This window comes from Equus przewalskii, chromosome 11 (genome assembly GCF_037783145.1).
Source record: "Equus przewalskii isolate Varuska chromosome 11, EquPr2, whole genome shotgun sequence".
NCBI classification, from domain to species: Eukaryota; Metazoa; Chordata; class Mammalia; order Perissodactyla; family Equidae; genus Equus; species Equus przewalskii.
The window spans coordinates 21,801,178-21,821,875 of NC_091841.1; the positions used below are offsets into that span (position 1 = coordinate 21,801,178).

The 20,698-nt window shown below is 39.5% G+C and overlaps 1 protein-coding gene across 3 annotated transcripts in view; it reads left to right on the plus strand.

The window, feature by feature from the left end:
• Nucleotides 1-11,924, plus strand: part of MS4A1 (membrane spanning 4-domains A1) — a 13,898-nt gene extending 1,974 nt beyond the window's left edge. Inside the window, exons 2-7 of one of the 3 annotated variants that reach the window (XM_008524061.2) lie at nt 4,747-4,921; nt 5,355-5,474; nt 6,207-6,263; nt 7,847-8,083; nt 8,849-8,950; nt 10,072-11,924. In XM_008524061.2, coding sequence (XP_008522283.1) covers nt 4,763-4,921; nt 5,355-5,474; nt 6,207-6,263; nt 7,847-8,083; nt 8,849-8,950; nt 10,072-10,329 — 933 coding nt within the window. In that variant the 5' untranslated portion in view covers nt 4,747-4,762 and the 3' untranslated portion in view covers nt 10,330-11,924. The remainder of the gene's footprint in view (nt 1-4,746; nt 4,922-5,354; nt 5,475-6,206; nt 6,264-7,846; nt 8,084-8,848; nt 8,951-10,071) is intronic. The other 2 variants (XM_008524062.2, XM_008524063.2) reach the window with 2 other exon arrangements.
• Nucleotides 11,925-20,698: the final 8,774 nt, after the last annotated feature.

A 20,698-nucleotide genomic window follows, 5' to 3' on the forward strand; every position in this document is an offset into this window, starting at 1 on the left:
GCACGGTCCTTGAAGAGAGGAGTTTCAGTTGAGTGACTCTGGCAGAAATGGGTTGTGAAGCGTTGAGTGGGTGGGTGGGTGGTCAGGAAGTAGAGGAAGAGACTGGAACCATCAGCTTTTAAGAAGCTGTGGGTAAAGGAGAGGGGAGAGTGGGCAGTGGCTGGGATGTCGCTAGATTAAAGGAAGGGGCTTTGGGATTGGGGAACACTGCAGCACACTTTAATCATAAAAAATGGTCTAGGGGCCGGCCTGGTGGTGCGAGGGTTATGTTTGCACGTTCCACTTAGGTAACCTGGGGTTTGCGGGTTCAGATCTCCGGTGCGGACCTATGCACTGCTTGTCAAGCCATGCTGTGGCAGGCGCCCCACATATAAAGTAGAGGAAGATGGGCACAGATGTTAGCTCAGGGCCAGGCTTCCTCAGCAAAAAGAGGAAGATTGGCAGCAGATGTTAGCTAAGGGCTACTCTTCCTCAAAAAAAAAAAAAAAAAAAGTCCAGTAATAACTATTGTTCTTTGAGTATTTAGTTCTTTATGAACTGCAAATTATTTCATGTTATCAAAACAATACTTTGAATAGATAAATCACAAAAACGGCCAGTAACAGAGCTGGGACTAGCTCTTTCTGCTCCATACCACCACGAATAGAGAGGTGAGAACCAATTTCTTTGAAGGACTGACATCTTAGAGGAAGGAGATGGGTTGAAGAATACAAGCAGAGGGAAAGGAAGTAAGAACACTCCTCCTCAGAGATAAGTGTGCAGGGGGCCAGAAAGGATAAAAATGAAAACCCATTTTGAGGGCAAAGGAGGAATGTGAGGAAATAAAAGCTAGGTAGCTTTGAACTTCTCAGTAAAAGATGGAATTATTGGACCTAAAAGCCATTACTCAACCCAAAACCCATAAAGCTGTGAGCTCTTCTTCAGTGGATGGACACAGAAACCGTAGTACATTTTAAAAATCAAAAAAAGATTTGCAGAAGTTGCTGTAATAAAATGGGGCAGTGCCTGATAAAGTGAGTCCTGATTTTAATATAGTTTAGTGGAAATAAAATCCTATTACTATCACATTTTGCCCAATGTGGTCAGTATGCCTACTAAGGTACCAAAAAGTCTTTGAGCATAATTGTTTGTTGGGCAATGCTTAAGTCATTGTGAACATTTTTTTTTAATGATAAGTAAAGATGCAGGAATCTACAATATCCTTAGGAGTATGTGGTCTAGTTTTATATATTCCCATAGAATGAAATTTTTCATTGCCCAGTCTGTCTACAATGCCCTGGCATTGAAATAAATATTTTAGAGAGATTACTCCCATAAAAAATTGAAAGTAGAGAATAGAAACAGGTGTGTTCGTGTTTACAGTAATATTTGTTGAAGGCTTTGTAGAAATGTCGTTTCCGAAGCGAGACGACATTTTACCAGAGGAGTAAAATATGGTCATTACTGCCATCAGCCATTGCAGACACAGCCTGAGTAGAACTTGCTTATGTAAAAGGTTTATCTCACCAACAATACAGATATAGCCTTAAGCAGTTGATGAAGAAGGAGAAATTAAAACAAGGGTAGTCCAATCATCTCCTTCTGGCTGGCTTACTGAAGACCTTTGCTCTTTAGTGAGTGTTCTACTAAAACCACCCCTCTGGAGAGCAGTGTGGTGACTCCCAGCTCACTCCATACTTACAATGGGGAAATTAATTAACCTCCCTGAACCTCCATTTCTACGTCTGCACAAATGACCAAATGCCTACTTAAGGAAGGTGTTGGAAGAGTTGGAACTAGGTACGCAATATCCCGGCCCACAGTAGGTACTCAGTAAACACCTGTCACCATCTGGTCTAGCCTGGGGTGCAGCAGAAAGAGCACCAGGCTAGCGACTACCTTCTAGTTTGGCTCTGTCACTAACTGTGAGGGCTTTAACAAGCATGTCCCTTCCCTGGGCTGCAGTTTCATCCGTCAGATGAAGAGAATGGTTTCTGAGGTTCTGACTAGCTCTAAAACTTCTGCCTGGTGACCAGAATCCATCTGTAAACTCCTTAGTGGGCTGTATTAATATATTCCCTTTTGTTGGTGGTCTTGTGGGGCAGTTTGTGGTGCAAGGCAGATCCCCAAGACCACACGACATCTGATAATCTAGAGCTCGGGCAAAATCAAATGGGAAGCACCCAGTCAAAGCTCCCCGCTTCATTTCAGCCTGTGGCCCCGACAGATACTCCATTTGCAACTGATTTACAGTCATCCAAATAGCACCTCTATTTGAAGGAGAAGGGAGAGCTTCGTAAGTAAAAGGCTGAATTCCTAGTCCCCGCACGGGACAAAGCAGCCTAGTACCATAGATTACCTCATTATATAGGCCCAAATCCTCAGCTTAAATCTCTAAAAGTTGCGTAACTTTGAATAAGTTACCTAACTTTTCTGTGCCCTTGTTACCTTTTCTACAAAATAGGGCCAATGATTCATCTCTTGTCTATTCTGTGAGGCTCCAATGAGATGCCAGATGTGAAATCTCTTTGTAACTATGAAGTGAGTACAAATGTGAGACCAAGGAGACTCCCAGGCACCTGTCTTACAGCATCCCTGCAGGTGCCCAGCTCTGCGTGACTTCACTAAGATAAGTGAGCTGGACAGACAGTCCCGGTCTCCAAGGCCCCTTACATGAATGACTTACAGTCAATAAAGACAAGATCAAAGATGTGTCCCTACAGAGAGATTTCCAGGGCCCAGGAAAGACCCAATAGAATTCATGGAAGTAACTGACATAAACACATGAATACCAAAAGGAAGCACGAGATGAAGAACGTTGACAGTCTTTAAATGTTAGAGCTGGAAAGGAGCTTGGTAATAATCACTAACTGCAGAAATTAATAAACCATGAATTCTAAGAATAAACAGCATTTACTACTTTCTTCCTAGGTACTAGTTGCTTTCATTTGTTAACTTATTTCTCACATAGCATGTCTGTGAAAGGGGTATTGTTCTCATTTTTCAGATGGGAAAAGACAGAAACTAATGTTCATAAAGGTAATAATACTAAGAATGAGAATAGCAACAAACAGTATGGTGATTCCTCAAAAAAAGTTGAAACTAAAACTACCATATGATCCAACTATTCCACCTCTGGGTGTTTATCCAGGGAACAGGAAAACAATAATTCAACAAGATGTATGCACCCCTATGTTCACTGCAGCATTATTCACAATAGACAAGACCTGGAACCAACCTAAGTGCCCACTGACGGATGAATAGCTAAAGAAGATGTGGTATCTATATATACAATGGAATACTACTCAGCCATAAAAAAGATGAAACTTGTCATTTGTGACAACATGCATGGACCTTGAGGGTATTATGCTAAGCAAAATAAGTCAGATGTAGAAAGACAATGTATGATTTCACTCATATGTAGAAGACAAAACAACAACAACAAACACATGAATACAGAGAACAGACAGGTGGTTACCAGAAGGGAAGTAGGGGGAGAGTGAAAGGGGTTAAGGGGCACATTTGTACGGTGAGGGATGGCAATTAGACACTTAGTGGTGAACATGATGTGGTCTATACAGAGGTCAAAATATAAGGATGTACACCTGAAATTTATGAAATGTTATAAACCAATGTGACCTCAATAAAGAAAAAGAAAAAAGAACTATGAGTAAAAAAAAAGAGTAGCAACAAAACAGGTAATAATTATTCAGATATGGGTACTTTACATACATTTATTTCTTCAATAATATTTATTAAACTACTAAATTCAGGCATGATTTTAGATACTGAACAAGAGAGAAGAAGGTCTCTGCTTTGATGGAATTTACATTCTAGTGGGGAGAGAGACAATAAACCAGCAGGCAAATAATCAAGGTGATTTCCCACAGCGATAAGTGCCACGAGGCAAATAAATGGGGTGTTGCGGGAGAGAGTAATTTGGAGGATGCGCTGTGAGTTGAGGGTTCAGTGAAGGCTTCTCTGAGGAGCTGACATTTGAGCTACACCTGAATGAAAAGACACCAGCCAGGCACAAACCATCACCCCATTTAAGTCTTATAACAACCCTATGAGACAAGAAATATTACTATTCCCATTTTACAAATGAAGAACTTGAGGCCCAGAGAATTTAAAGAACTTGCCCAAAGTTTCACAGAGAATACAAGAATCATGATACAAAAGTGGGCAGTTTGACTCAGGAGGCCGTGGTCTTATACACAACCTTAGAGAGCCTCCTTGAAGGGATTTACTCAAGGTCACGGAGTTAGAGGTAGAAGAAGGACTAGAATTAGACTTTCCTGATTCTGAGGACGGTCCTCATAATAATCTGTCATGAGGCCTCTCGCCCATCACAATGGACAAAAGCAGATAAGCAATGGGACAAGGACAAGTCAATACAAAATATATTTTCCAGTATTAAAGCACAAGAAAAGCATCCAGGGATGAGAGACAAGCAGCACATGCGGATACATGAGCATGGTGTTCTCTACAAAGATGAAGCATTCCCCAAACATGGCTGCCAAGAATACTCGCAGGGACCCCTGGGCCCATATGTTCTCGCCTGAGATGGCCCCTCTGGATCCTGTCTCAGAACATGGCAGTGGGCCTGGCCTTAGAGCCAAAGCCACTAGGAGGAGGCCATGTCTACTCTCAATGACACCCATGGAGAGAATACAGAGAAAAGTATTCAGATGCATGGCACAAGATACAAGAATGCCAAAAATCCTGTCCTCTCTCTCCTCATTTTATTATTTGTTTTATTTTTAGGAGTTTTGAGAGTGAAATGACAACACCCAGAAATTCAATGAGTGGGGCTTTCCCAGCAGAGACTAGGAAAGGCCCTATTGCCACACATCCTATTCAAAAAGGAATGTCCAGGAGGATGCCTTCAGTGGTGGGCCCCACACAAAGCTTCTTCATGAGGGAATCTAAGGCCTTGGGGGTAAGTCAGTTGCCCTCCATTTCATATCCCAGGGGTTTTCTGGCCTATGGAAGCAGCCGCTGTATGTCACAAAATTCAATCCAACCTGAAAGTATTTGATCCAACCTGAGGTATCCTTTATGTCTGACACAGTGGGCCAAATCAAGGATGTATCAGAGAAGTTATCACGGTGATCTTCTGCCTCCTTTTCATTTTGAGGTTTGCATATTTAGGGGTTTCTCATCTTAGTTCATTGCCAGCATCCCAGGCATATCTGCCTAGGAAATGCCCCAGGTGGTGGGGAAATGGATCCGAACAAGGCAAAGGTCTTGGCACCTCCACCACTTCCTTTGGGTATTTTACACAGTCCCAGGTCAGGGGCCAGGGTCCTATCTTGGCTTTCTGACTTGATGATGATTCCAGTTCATCCATCAGTGCCCTATTCTCTCCCCAGGCTGTCCAGATTATGAATGGGCTCTTCCACATTGCCCTAGGTGGCCTTCTGATGATCCACAAGAACGTCTATGCACCCATCTCTGTAACTTTGTGGTACCCTCTCTGGGGAGGCATTATGGTGAGTAAAAAATAAGCCTAAAAACACTAAAAAGCTCCACAGAAATATACCAGCTTATTTCTGTGTTGAGGAACCTATGTGGGTAGGAAATAAGTTATCAGGTTAAAGTAATGTCATGGAAAGTGGTTGACTAAATTGAGCATGAATCTCATGGTTGAGAGTGGGTGGTCATGCTTCCTGTGAATTCAGAGAAAGATGCCGTACATGGATCTACACAGGGAAGGAACACTGTTCAAAGCAGGATCTCTCCAAAGTCAATTTGGGCAAGGGTAGAGGGGCACAAGACATTTGGACTGTACAGCATGGCATTTTAGAAAACAAGAGGGAAAAGAAACATCCCGCTTGCTCCCACCTGGTCCATCTTCCCTACAATTCTGTTTAGTTACTATCACACGTGGTGAAATCAGTCCCATCCCAAATAAACATCCTCTTGCTTATCAGCAGAGCAGCACTCCTGATGGCCGTTTCATGTCCATGTTTCCAAGCTTATGACCCCATCCGGGTCTGGTATGGGGCAGTGATGTTTACATCGCCATTATACTTTCATAGTTGCTAAGACAAAGATAAGTCCAGGATTGAAATTTTCAGAACAAGGAGAGATGGATTGTGGATGGCTTTTTTACAACCAGTTCTCAATGTTAAAAAGCGATCTCCCTCTCTGCTTCTCTCCTTCTCTGCTGCTTCTCCCATCTCTCCCACACCCTTCCTCACCCATCACCTCTCTTTTTACAGTATATCATTTCTGGATCACTCCTGGCAGCAGCGGAGAAAAGCCCCAGGAAGAGCTTGGCAAGTAATCGTATGTTCTTCTTTCCCAAACATCAGAGAAATATCTATTTTTTCAGTTGAAAACAGGGACCCTTAAAGACCTTTGGAATCACAGTAGCATTGAGTTCTCTCTCAACCCTAAAAAGCAAAAGATCCTCTACAATACTGTTGTGTTTTTATTCATAAAAAACTTGGAAATGAGATCTACCTGAAAAAATGTCCACGGAAACAGCATTAAAGGCAGATCAATGAAAAGCAGGCTTCTGGTCTTATGAATATTAAAGGTCATGTGAGACTGATAGATCTCTTTGAAAACTGTGTCATTTCTCTCAGACCACTATTTAGGAAAACTGTCCAATCAATGCTGTGATTGACTCAAGTCCTCGTTGACCTTGAGCTGTAACCTTGAGTGAGTCAGTTTACCTCTATGTACCTCTGAGTTCCACCTATAAATGGAGATAACGGCCCTTGCTACCATATGAAATGTCCAAGAGGATGAAATAGAGTAGTGCACATGAAAGTGGGCTTCAGAGGCTATACAGAGCTAGAGTGGGCCTGTTCATATAACCCCTAGGGAGACATTCATACTCAGAAAGAGCTGCCAATTCTCCATGGATCAAGAGCTTACCAGCAAGTTTCCCCCTAACTTTTTTATACTTACTAAGCTCTTACTAATTTGAGACACTTCCAAAATCAGTGAGGACCTGAGTGGATTGAGATGGCTCCTTTCTAGGGGTGGTCTGACAAACTCAGTTTTGGGGGAAAACACTGTTCATGAAGATTAAGTTGTTTTATTCTCCAAATACAGCCATTCCTACTGACTTGCCATCTATAGGTCATAAAGCCAGGGATAAAAATATGTGTGTCTTAAAATAATTGTCAAGAATCTCATACCATTATGGTACTCGTCACATATATTTTTCCTGTTTCAATCTTTTATCATCCCTGCAAGGTAGAACATTCACACTGACATCATCTTACCTATGCTACCCAGAGACATCAGCTCTAATTGCATTTTGAAAGATGGTTCCCTGGGGCTAATTGTAACCTATGTCAATAGGGAGTAGGTGTTGTTTTGTTTTTGCTGCTGTTTCTGCTTGATGGTACAGACCTAGATGGTTCTATCTGCTCTTTCCCTTCCTATACCCATAATGCCATCCTGCCTCATTGTGATCGAAGACCTCCCTTCTTTCTCCTCTCTAACTTCCCATGCAGACGGATATAATCTGAATACCATTTATCTTCATTTACTCAACAAATATTTATTGAACACCTACTAGGATGCTGGCAGTGGCAGTGAAAGGAAGTGCAAGGATACAAGATATAGAGTGAGGGATCACTCCTAGAATTTGTTCTTGATCAACTGATTGGATAGTGGTGGTATAAAATGAGATGGGGAAGCCTGAGAAAGGAACAGGACTGGGAGATGCAGGTTTACATTGCATGGTAACAAAGAGAATAAAAATAACTGAGAGAAGAACTTTAGCATGTTTAGGTATAGGACTTTTGTGAGTAAGGGAAATGGGGTCTGAAATCCCTTCCTAGCTTATATTCTCCAAATGGAAATCAAACCCAATTAATAAATCTTTATGTCTCCGTTTCAGGTCAAAGGGAAAATGATAATGAACTCATTGAGTCTCTTTGGTGCCATTTCTGGAATAATTTTTTTGATCATGGACATATTTAATATTACAATTTCCCATTTTTTTAAATGGGAAGGTCTGAAAGATGATAAACCTTCTGAGCCATATGTTAACATATACAACTGTGAATCGGCAAACCCTGCTGAGAGAAACACTCTGTCTATTCAATATTGTAAGAGCATACGGTCTGTGTTCTTGGTAAGTGGAAAGTCGGGTTTCTTTTCAGGGAGGAGGTATGGCATTTTTATTATGATCATCAACTCTGGATCTAGACTGTCTGCATCTGCTACTTGTTGCCTATATGGCTTTGGGCGAGAATTTTAACCTCACTCTGCCTCAATTTCTTTAACTTTAAAATGGAGAAGGTAACGGTACTTCTGTCATAAGGCTGTTTTGAGGGATAAATGAATTAATAAATGCAAAACACTTAGAATGGTGTCCAGTACATAGAAAGTGATACATAAGTGTTTGCTTGAACATTAGTTATTATTAAATATTATTAATTATTATGATTACTATTGATGGTATTAATATTTTTTATTGTTAAGATGAACAGTGAAGAAATACCTAAGTTGTTATGAAAATCTTTTGCCTCAAGGAGCTTTTAGTGTAGAATTTGAAGGAAAAAAACGCATCTCCCAAATGTGGAGAGGCTTTCTTGGTTGTGATAGCATACCACCTAAAGGTGGATGCAACATACTTTTTCCTACATAGAATTGATTCTTCAACTAATTACTATTTCCTTACTTTCCATCAGCAGCAAGCATTAACTACTGTTGTGTGCCAGGAGTTGTGCTAAGTGTTCGGGTTATAGAGATACTAGTAATTCTTAGTTAGTCATTACTCACTGGAAGAATTGATCTTTTAATCATTTAATTTTAGCCAACAGTCATTTACTGAACATCAACCACATTCTTTGAGCCATTATTACATTTTCACCCTCATTTTTCTGTTGTTCTTCAGAGCATTTTTGCAGTGATGCTGATCTTTGCCTTCTTCCAGAAACTTGTGGCAGCTGGCACTGTTGAGAACGAATGGAAAAAACTGTGCTCCAGGCCCAAAGCTGTAAGTAGTAGCCACTCTGTCCACACCTCCCTCTAGAAAAATCACATCTACAAAAGATCGCTTATGGAGAATGTAATCTGATAAGACTCTGAGACTGGGAGCTTCATGAAAAACAGTCTTGGGGGGCTGGCCCCGTGGCCGAGTGGTTAAGTTCGCGCGCTCCGCTGCAGGCGGCCCAGTGTTTCGTTGGTTCGAATCCTGGGCGCGGACATGGCACTGCTCATCAAACCACGCTGAGGCAGCGTCCCACATGCCACAACTAGAAGGACCCACAACGAAGAATACACAACTATGTACTAGGGGGCTTTGGGGAGAAAAAGGAAAAAAAAAAAATCTTTAAAAAAAATAAAAAAAAACAGTCTTGGCATATTTCTGGAAAGGTAAAATACCAGTAATGACGAAAAATGTCTTGAAATTTGAAACAAGTCTAAAGGCTAAATAGAGGACACAGTTTTATAATATGTGCATCCTCTTACTCACCTCGAGTTCTGCTTGACTTCAGGCATCCAACTTGACTTCATGATTCCATTCTTAATGTGTGAAAGCAGGATGGCTGAAGGTTGAAGGCTGATTAAAGCCACCAGGTCTTCCACTTCGTTTCTCAGTGTTCCACCCCCATCTCACCTTTTCATCTAATCCCTCCTCCAAAGCAATAGGTTCACAGAGGCTCCACAATTGGGAGATATGAATATCTCAGGAATATATCTATTATCAACTGCTTCAGAACCATAGAATGTTAGATTTAGAAACCAGCACTAAGTCCTTTGTTTTGCCAATGAGGAAAACAGTATTAGAGAGAAAATTACTTTCCCAATTATTTCCAATAAAGACAAATCAAAACTAGAATCTAAATTCCTCTATTACTGCAGTGTTCTTTCCCAAATACTGCATGATGATTCTAGGCAAATTGGCAAGTATCTGCTGGCTTTGAAGATGAGTTCTGGTAAGTGATTTGAAAAGAATTTGTGCACATGGGAAATAAATCCTGGTATCTGGAGGCATATGGGAAATAACATGAGTAGCATAAAAACTAGGAGATATTTGACAAATATTCATAGGGATTGTTGAGAAATGTGCCAATGGTAAAGTTTGAGAAAAGCTTGTTTAATTTTGTGTTCTAGAATGTAGTTCTCTTGTCAGCTGAAGAAAAAAAGGAACAGACAATTGAAATAAAAGAAGAAGTGGTTGAGCTGACTGAAGTATCATCCCAACCAAAGAATGAAGAAGACATCGAAATTATTCCAGTCCAAGAAGAAGAAGAAGAAGAAGAAGAAGAAGAAAAAGAAGAAGAAGAAGCAGCAGCAGCAGCAGAAACAAACTTTCCAGAACCTCCTCAAGAGGAGGAATCCTCACCAATAGAAAATGATAGCATCCCTTAAACTAGCTTTTCTGTTTTCTCTTTCCTTTCTTTTATTAAGCATTAGTGTTTATAGCTTCTGAGAGATACATTTAAGCCCACTTCTTGAGGCACTCTGCTTGTATCCTCCACATCTCTCTCTGGTCTTTGCGTGGAGTGGCCAGCTCCCTCTCTCTCGTTCAGACAATTATAGCCACTTTAGCAGACTGTGTCCTCATGTTTGTTGTTTGGGGCACCTTTTTTACATTGAAAAAGGCAGAATAAATGCCACAGAATGTGATTTCTCACGAGCCTTTTCCTTAGAGAAGGCTTTGTAGGAATAGTAATAGTAGTAGTTTTTTCATTTCTTCCCTCGGCAACAGGGAGACTCTGTACTGATGAAAAAGATAAATGACTGCTTCATGCCATCCCTAAACTATCTTTAATGCCTTCCACATCTTAATTTTTGGTGGAGTCCCTTTTGCACCATTATCTTCAGGAAAGTAAAAAGTAATAATAATGGGTGTAATAACGAACCTATTCCATCTATCTTTCCATGGGCCTGACACTGTGGCACATTCTTAGAGCCTCCACACCCCATCAGGGAAGCTCTGAGTGGCCAACACTCAACCCTTTCATTGTACAAACAGCACAGCTTATCCATGGAGATGTCTTTATCTGTCTTAACTTTCCCCAACTCCTGCTCTAGGCTCTTGGTTGCGTTGTCTACCTACTTTGAACCTTTAGGCAAGAGAAGAAAGAATGAAAGCAAAATGCCGCAATGAGTCCCCAGATCTCAAATAATAATCAAGACTTGTATTTATAGAATATTTTTCAGTTCACAAAGTATTTTATCAAATAATTGCCTTCGATCTTCCATGATCAGGAAAAAAAATCCCTATCTCTATTTTACAAATGATTCAAAGAGGTTAAGTAAATTGTAAATAAATAAAACAAATTTTTCAATGGTCACAGCTAGTAATTTTGAGAGCCTTGTTTCAGACTCAGATCTTCTCACTGTTTGAAAATCAGTAATGTTCGAAATAACCATATTGCTTGTCCAATGCCTGTGTAAGCTACTAGAGCCAAGTCAACAGGTTTTACCGAGCCTCTACTCTCTGATCAGCACAAAACAGGTGTTGAGAGAGACACAAAAGAGTCAGAAATCAGGTTAGACATTCACAACATTTGGAAAACTACTTACATCATTAATATATAATTAGCTATTAGGCTATATAATGCAAACACTGAATGCTATAGACATTCTTAGAAAGAAGACCATGCTTGAAAATAATTAGTTACAACATCAAATCTCAGGCAACAGCTACTCTACGCCTCGATTCCTGTTCATGGCAGAGATACTAGTACCTACATGGAAAGAATGTTAACCTACAAAGATGCCACTTTAATCTAATAATTACATTTGAGCCTTTTCTACATGTTGAGTGCTACCAGATTCTAGCAGGTGTACAGACAATGTACTTTCTACTGCCTGTGATAATTCTACTTTGTTAGGGACTACCAATGGAAGATATTTCCTGAGATTAGAAAAAAGGAGGTAGGACATTTCTCTGTCTATGTAAAGTCCTCAAAATTAGCTTTAAATGAATAAAACTATATTTGCGTTCTTGTCTGCAACGGCTGTTTTCCAACATGGTGTTTTCTTAGTCTTCTTTCCTCATGTAATGTCAGACCAAGGGAGGTTCCTATAGCCCTAAGCGCATATTCACATAACTCCAATCTGGGTTTGAACTGTGAAACGTAGGACCTCGAAGATTCATGTCAGTATATTCTTACAGACACACATTCCCAAGGAACATTTTTGTAGAATAGGTCATTAATAATGTATCTCTCCCTCTCAGCACTCCAGAAAGTGACTCAAATATGTAGCAGGCTCTCCTGCCTTGAACTAGAGGAAAGGGAAGAAGTGTGGCAATAGTAGACTCAATAAAAAATTTTAATGAGAAAATTTTTTAAAAAGACAAGATCCTGGGGCCAGCCAGGTGGCACAGCAGTTAAGTTCACAAGTTCCACCTCAGCGGCCCCGGCTTAGCCAGTTTGGATCCTGGGTGTAGACCTATGCACTGCTTGTCAAGCCATGCTGTGGCAGCCATCCCACATATAAAGTAGAGGAAGATGGGCACAGATGTTAGCTCAGTGCCAGTCTTCCCCAGCAAAAAGAGGAGGATTGGTGGTGGATGTTAGCACAGGGCTGATCTTCCTCAAAAAAAAAAAAAAAAAAAAGACAAGATCTTATTTCTATCTTATTTTCTCCACTTTTGAAATACATATGAGGAGCCCTCTCCAAACCCATGGTTTTCTTAAGAATTTTATTTTCTTTTATTCACTTATATGATCTCAAATAATTCATTTTTACTGACCTCACATAACTCCTTCCAACATGTGACGCTGCTAACGTCTACTGTTAAAGAAGCATGATAATCCTGGCTACACCTTCCTCCCCAACTACCCCTTTGGCAGTCTGTTCATGGTAGGGTGACTGACCCCCCCCCCCCCAGTTTGCCCAGGAATGAGGGATTTCCCAAGATGGGGGACGTTCAGTGCTAAAACCCAGAGAGCCAGTGACAAACCAGGATGCTTGATCGGCCTAGTTCACAGTAATTTGCATAATTGTACCCAGTTGCAATCACTGCATAATATAATCTGCTTTTTATACTTAACACTATACCATAAATATTTTTCCTTATTGATATACAATTTTCATAAGTATTATTTTTAGCTGCAACTTAGCACTTCACTGAATCAGTATAGAATAATTCGCCATTTCTCTATAATTGGGTACTTAGGGTATTTCCAAATTTTTTTTGTTTGTTTTCAAATCACTTTTGAAGCTCCTGAAACCACGAGCAAGACACATATTTCCTCTTCTCCTTATTTAAAATGTGGCTTCACACTTCAAGCTTTATCTAAGTCTGTCAGTAGAAAGTAATGGCACCTATTAAGAACCAAGAAATTAATTTTTATCATACTTTGACAACAGAATAGTCAAAGATCGAATACACAGAAATAGCAGCTGCAGATTGATTTAGCATGGGTTTATTTATGGATCTGATTTATTTAAATCCTTGGTACACAAACTAAAACACTGATGGAGAGGGTTCAAATCAGAAATTTTCCTAAATTGAGTCTGCAATCCTTAAAGGGGTTTCCTTTAATTCAAAACCTGGTTGTGTATTCTGGGCTAAAGAGGACCAAGCAATATAAAATGAATACAGTGGAACTGTATGGCAGCAAAATCAAAGCTAATTTAGGGTTATCCTATGGAGTCACATTTGCCCCTCACTCACGTCTTCCCTTGGTGACTTGCTGTAAGTAAGTTAGTCTCACCTAGTAAGCTTTCTGCTGCAAGAGAAAACCAAAATCCTAAAGTAAGACACAAACTAATCACTGGGAAATCATTAATTCGTTCATCCAAAAGTATTCATTGATCCCCTACTGGTGAGCAAAACTAAGAGAGTCCCCTCCTCTTAGAGCTTGCTATCTGGTTGTAGAGAGAGACAGTAAAGTATCCATCAGGGACCTACCATGGGTAAGGCTGTTAAGTACACAGGGATTTACCTAAAGATAAGAGAAGCCCCCTGTCCTCAAAAATCTTAGTGCCTAATTGGAGATGACAAAAAACAGATGTATTAAAAGATAACCAGTAGGGGTCCAAGAAAATTCAATGGGAAAGAATAATCTTTTCAATAAACTGTGGTGAGAAAACTGGATAGCCACACACAAAAGCACAAAATTGGACAATTACTTCACACTATATACAAAAATTAACTCAAAATGGATCAGAAGCCTAAATGTAAGAGCTAAAACTATAAAATTCTTAGAACAAAGTGTAAGTGTAAACTGTGTAACCTTGGATTATACAACAGTTTCTTAGCAGTGACACCAAAACCACAAGCAAGCAAAGAAAAAAATAAATTGGACATCATCAAAATTAAAAACTTTTGTCCTCCAAGGGTACTATAAAGAAAGTGAAGACACAACCCACAGAAGGAGAGAAAATATTGCAAATCACATGTTGGATAAGGGTCTAGTAGACAGAATGTATAAACAAAGTTTACATTCAACAATACAAAGACAAATAACCCAATTCTAAAAATTGGCAAAGGATTTGAATACATGTTTCTCCAGGGAAAATATACAAATTGTCGATAAGCACATGAAAAGATGCTCAACGTCATTAGTCACTAGGGAGATGCAAATCAAAACCACAATGAGATACTACATCATACCCACAGGGATGGCTAGAATCAAAAAGAAAGTAACGAGTGTTGATGAGGATTTGGGGAAATTGAAACCCTCATACATTGCTAGTGGCAATATAAAATGGTGTAGCTGCTTGAAAAAATTATTTGGCAGTTCCTCAAAAAGCTAAATGTAAAGTTACTATAAAACCCAGTAGCCTACTAATAGGTATATGCCCAAGAGAATTAAAAATGTATGATCACACAGAAAACTGCATACAAATGTTCATAGGAGCATTACTTACAATAGCCAAAAAGTAGAAACAACCCAAGTGTCTATAAACTGATGAAGAGATAAATAAAATATGGCATATCCATATAATGAAACATTATTCAGCCATCAAAAGGAATGATGTACTAGTACCTGCCACAGTATGGATGAACCTTGAAAATATCATGTTAAGAACAAGAAGCCAGAAACAAGAAGCCATATATTGTATGATTCCATTGATAAGAAATGCCTATGGAAGGCAAATCCATAAAGAAAGTAGATTCACGGTCTCCAGAGGCTGGGAGGGTGAGGGGGAGAGAATGGAGAGTGATGGCTAATTAATTCAGGTTTCGTTTGGGGGTGATGAAAATATTCTGGAATTATATAGTGGTGATCCACAGTAGCACCACTTTGAGAATATAGAATACATTTTATGGTGTGTGAATTATATTCCAATAAAAATAATCTAAAAAGAGATAACCAGTGGTATAAGACAGCCAGGAAGGACTAAAGAACAGTAAAATGCCCTAGTGACCAGCACAAAATAATTGCTCAATAACATTACAGGATAGGAGTGAGCTCAATGAAAGCTACAGTATCACAAGAAAATCTCATGGAATAGGAGGGATTTGAATTAAATCTTAAGGATAGGTAGAAATTGTATAGTAAGAGAAAAAGAAAAGAATATTCAAGGCAGAGGGAGCAATATCTATACAGGATGGATGCAGAAACCTTCCAGTTGTGTTCAGGGGCAATAACAGAACAACCTAGATGGGCAACAGTCAAATCAGGATGTAATTAGACTTAAGGCAGTAGGTAAAGGCTGGGACCACACTATGCAGGGTCTTAAATGCCCACGGCCCCTGGACTTTAATCCATAAGCATTAGGGAATCACTGGAGGTGTTTGAATAGAGAAGTAAGAAATTACAATTAATAGTTTAGAAAATAAGTGAGACAGCAGGAGTAAACAAGAAACTAGAACTAAATTAAACACTAGAGAAAAGGGGTATATTTTAGGGATATTTGGGGGTAGACAGGACTTAATGGAGGTGAAGGGCTTTATTAGATATAAAGAAAAGGAGGAAGAAATCAAAGACGTCTCTCAGCTTTGAGTTTGGATAACAGGAAGGCAGGAAGGGCATCAGATGGTGATGATGCTAATGGTGAGACATGGAAGCTGAGAAAGGAGAAACATGGGGATTGGATTATGAGCTCAGATTGGACCAGTTCTATAATTTTACACTGTAGATTGAAGATTCATTGTGATACGTATTGCAAATACCTGGAAATGCAAGTTTGAAAATCAGAGGAGAGAATGGAATTGGAAATGGAATTGCATGAAGTGTTCACCTAAAACTAGTAAGCTATGAATTCCCAGGGGAGGGTAGCACTTTGCAAGGAATGCCCACATTTAGCTGTCAGAGAAAGTCAAACTAGTGAAGATGAAATTGCAGGTGTCGAAGAGAGTAGGAGAGGGACTGAACAGAGTGTTCTGTCTCGGAAGCTAAGGAAGGACAGTGTCTCAAAGGGCAAGGAGGCAGCAGAGCGGTGTTGCTGAGAAATCCTAAAGAACGTAGAGTGAGTAGAGGCCACTGCATTCAGTGGTTAGGAGGTCCCAGGCAGCATTAGGAGAAAGCATTTTAGAAAAGTACTAAGGAGAGAAGACAGACTGCAATTCACTGAAAAATGGATACAACACGAAAACATTTAAACCATGAGAGCAGCCTCTACTTTGGGGATGTCTGGTCATTAAAAGGACGGAGAAAGATGATCCAGTGGTTTGAGTGACAAACTGAGGAAGGAATTACCCAGAATGGTGGGTGGTCTAAAACCTGCAGGCACAGATTAGAACAAGGCTAAATTCATTTAACAAATTCAAATAGTTATTGAGCACCTACCATGTGCATGGTACCATTGGAACTGATGAGGATACAAGCAGTGAACAAAATAGACAAAAATTCCTGCCTCTGTGGAGTTTATATCATTCAGATGCATTAATCTGCTGACACCCGTAAGTGGTCAAGTAGACGTTGTGAAGTTCGGACCTTCTGTTCACTTAAGTGCTAGAGTTCAGTTGTATCACTTCCAATTTACCGACATTCTAACATCTTACAATTGTGAGCAGCTTTCACAATCTTCTTGATCTTCAAATAAATATTTTCTATTACAACAACCAATACAGTAGGAACAAATTTGTGGGCTGCAGCATCAATGACAAGAGCAATATTACTCCACAAACCAGGTGAACTCAAGGAAGAGAGAAGTTGCTGGTCCTAAGCATGAAAAAGCTCTCATTGTGTAAATTACTCTGGCACCATTTTCCATCAGCTTCTTCAGTAAAAGAGCTGGCCAGAGATCTTCCCACAACTCTCTGTGCTTTTATCTGTATAGGAAATGAAACTTGTTATGCTTTTGCATTTTGCAGGAAACAGCTGCAATGAATCTAAGTTTATGACAGGAAGAATCCAAGTCACAAGATGGTAGAGAACTCTATTCAAACTTATTAAATGAAGCAGACACATAAATGTGTTCACTGGAATTAGGTGCTTGTCAAAATAACAAGCTGAGCTGTGTCCAGGATGTATGATTTACAGACCTTTTGTTTGTCAATGTAGCATGGCAAGAGATTCTTTTAAACACTTTCTCTTTCCTGAGCCCTCTTGAAAATTGTATTATTAGGAAAGCTCTGAGAAAGACATTTTTAAAAGGGTATCATTGAATGGAGGGTAAAAAAGGAGTAGATTTAAGCTGAACTGAGTTTCATGCAGGCATTTTAGCATTAAAAGAAGCTAGATGTCTGACATTTTTTAAACCACTGATTTTCAGCTATAGCTGGACGTTGAAATCACCCTGGGAGTTTTTTAAGACTCCTGATGCCTGAGTGCCAGCCCGGAGAGTCTAACAATTGATCTGGACTCAGCTTTGGCATCAGGATTTTTCAAAACTCTCATGTGATTCCAATGTGGATCAGTTTGAGGACCACTATTGTAAATTTCTTCTATAGATCCAAATTATTAAGATAAAGTAATTTGGGTAACTAGTAAAGAAAATATTTCAAAACTTTTGAAGAAATAACAGGGAAAACAACAACATAAAACTTCATCAAACAGGCCTTTTCCGACCATCCAATTTCACCTTGTCCTCTAGACACTCCTTTACACTTCATCTTAATTCTCTGCCTGGCACTCACTTGTCACAATCTGATGTTTCTATCATTTGTTTGTTTCTCCTTCGTAGAACAGAAGTTCCTGAGAGCCGGGACCTGTCTATTGTGTTTACCACTAAAACTCTGGCACCTAAAAGCGTGTGGCCCACAGCAGGTCCCCAACCAAGATTTATTGAATGATGATGGTTGAAAATCACTTCTTATGGTTACTTGTTTTTATATTAGTCAATAGGCATATTCTTTTCTCTATCTAACATTTATTGCGTTTCATGTATATATTTTTATCTTTCCATATTTTCATTTTTATGGTTGTATAATGGTCCACCACTAGAAATGTCAAAATTATTTTACCCATTTACCCTGTTGGTGAACCGTAAAGTTGACAATGACTATATATCTACCTAGCTATCTACCTATCTGTCTTTTTCATTTATCTATTAAAACATGAGCAGGGAGTTTTATTCTTTTATTCCTTTATTAAAGGAGTTACATTAGAAGTCACTGAAATATTGAATCAAAGAGATTTCAATATTTTAGTTGTTTTTATGTGTGACAATTTTTTCTACATAGTTTATAGTTAAAAAGGTATAGTTCCCCCACAAAATAGATGTACCTTGTTCACTAAATTTAGAATAATTTTAATAAATTATCACTCTCTTTTTCATACCCTTTTATTCATTTAAGCAGAAAATTTCTTATTGCTAATGAAATGGAATAGCATTGTAACATATTAATTGAATTTCTTCTTTTTATTTTCTATTCCGGTCTTCTGTCCACTAAAGTGCAATTTACCTTTGTTTATGCTTTTACTAAATTAATGATATAAAATATTCAAAACATAGTGGAAATGTAAGACATACCAAACCACAAAACTCAGTGTGAAATAAAGTTGTCTCCATTCCTCCCTCCCTCTCTCTCTTTTTCTTCTTTCCTTCCTTCTTTTCTTTCTTTATTTTTATTCTTTTTTTTTTTTGAGGGGACACCTTTAAAGAAGGTGAATGATATAATTCCTGAAGAAATGAAATAAAGTGAATCCCTTTGAAGAGATAACTTAATAAGAAGAGAAGAGTTGGTGACAGAGAAGATACAATGCGTTAAAGAGGATATGATTAGAATGTTACCCAAGAAAATGAAGAGGCAATATTTAACAACATTTTATAGTATTATCTAAGAGAAAGGCACTGAATAGGGGGAATAACCTTGCTGAGCCAAGCTACTTTTCACAATAGGAGAAATGAGAATGGCCCTTTCCATGATCATATATGGATATTCAAACAAGTAGAGAATAAGAGGACAGACAAGAGATTTTACGGGCAATCAGAGGGTAAGATGGAAGAAAAAAGGGTAATCTTCTTACAAAAGAAGGTAAAACCAAGGACTGGATGAGAAACCCAGAGGCAAATGACCCCATCCTGCTTACGTCTAAATGGAAAGCAGTCCAGGTGACGAGTCACTGAAGTCTACATTTCAACCAGCAGGGCAGGAACAACGACAAAGAGGAAGAAGACAGTGATGGTAAGAAAGAGCAGTGCTCTGCTCCAACTAAGACTCTTCTTTACAAGGCGTCTCTCAGTGTAGAACCATGCCTACAGATCAAAGGACTGAAACAAGAGGAAATTGATTTAATTTAATACAAGAAATATACTGGTTTAAATAAGGGGAAGAGAAACTCCCTTTTGTTAAATAGACACCATGTGGCAGGCATTAGGGCAGAAACACTATATCCAGTAAATTAGTTATTCCTCATCTCAACCCAGTTGAGGTGAGTGTGAATCCATTTTATAGATGAAGAAATGGAGTTTAAAGAAATGTCACTTCCCAAGGTCACACAGCGAGTAAGAGGGGAGCCGGGACTCAAACTTCAGCCTAACCACAAATTCCTCATCCTTTCTCCTACTGTCTCTCTTAAGACTAAAGAGGAAAATTCCTGTCTTCCATCTAAAGTTACACCATCTGTATCAATTCTATAATTCACTTTTTTTTCACGTTATAACATCTTTGAAATCTCATGGTGTCATAGGTTGAGTGGCAGTATTTCCCTTTCTTAGTGTTACATAAAATAATGGTGCATAAAGTAGTTTAGATTTGGAAATTCGCTCTTAGATGGACGGCAGGCATCTGGAATAGAACTTTTCCAAGAGGTGGGTTCCTTGTTTAGCTGTACGTTCTTTACATTAAAATGATGGCTCTTCTCTGAAATAGTCTACCTTCTAACACTCGGCAAAAATCATTTTCTACAGGAGCTCTTTTGCTTTTCTTGTCTGAAAAACATGAACACTTTATTACAGACAGCACCCACAAAAAGAACTTTTCATTAATAACGCAAAGCTGAGGTGTGTTTGGGGGTATCCTGTAAAATCAGAGAAGGATCAGGGAGGAGAAAACTCAGGGCCCCAAGAGATGAGGCCCACACCACGCCTCCTTCACCTCTTACTCCAGAAAGCAAGAACTCGTAGGAGGAAGAGGAAGTGAACAGGATGTCCATCTGGCGATGGTGATAGGGGCTGGCCAGCCCTCTGTTCCCCACTCCCCCACCTCTGTTTCCTAACATGGGGATGGGGTGGGCCTCCATTTCTCCCACTCGCAACCCTAGGGGAGAATATGAAAGATGACTGCCAAACAGGACCAGGGTGCTCATCCTTTTTAATAGGGGTGACTCAGACCTGGGGAAGAGTCAGAGTGGGGATAAAGAGGCCACTAGTGGCCCATCGTATTGGCCAAAATTAAATTCTCATGCTGCTACTTTTAAACCAAAGATTGCTTCTCAGCCCC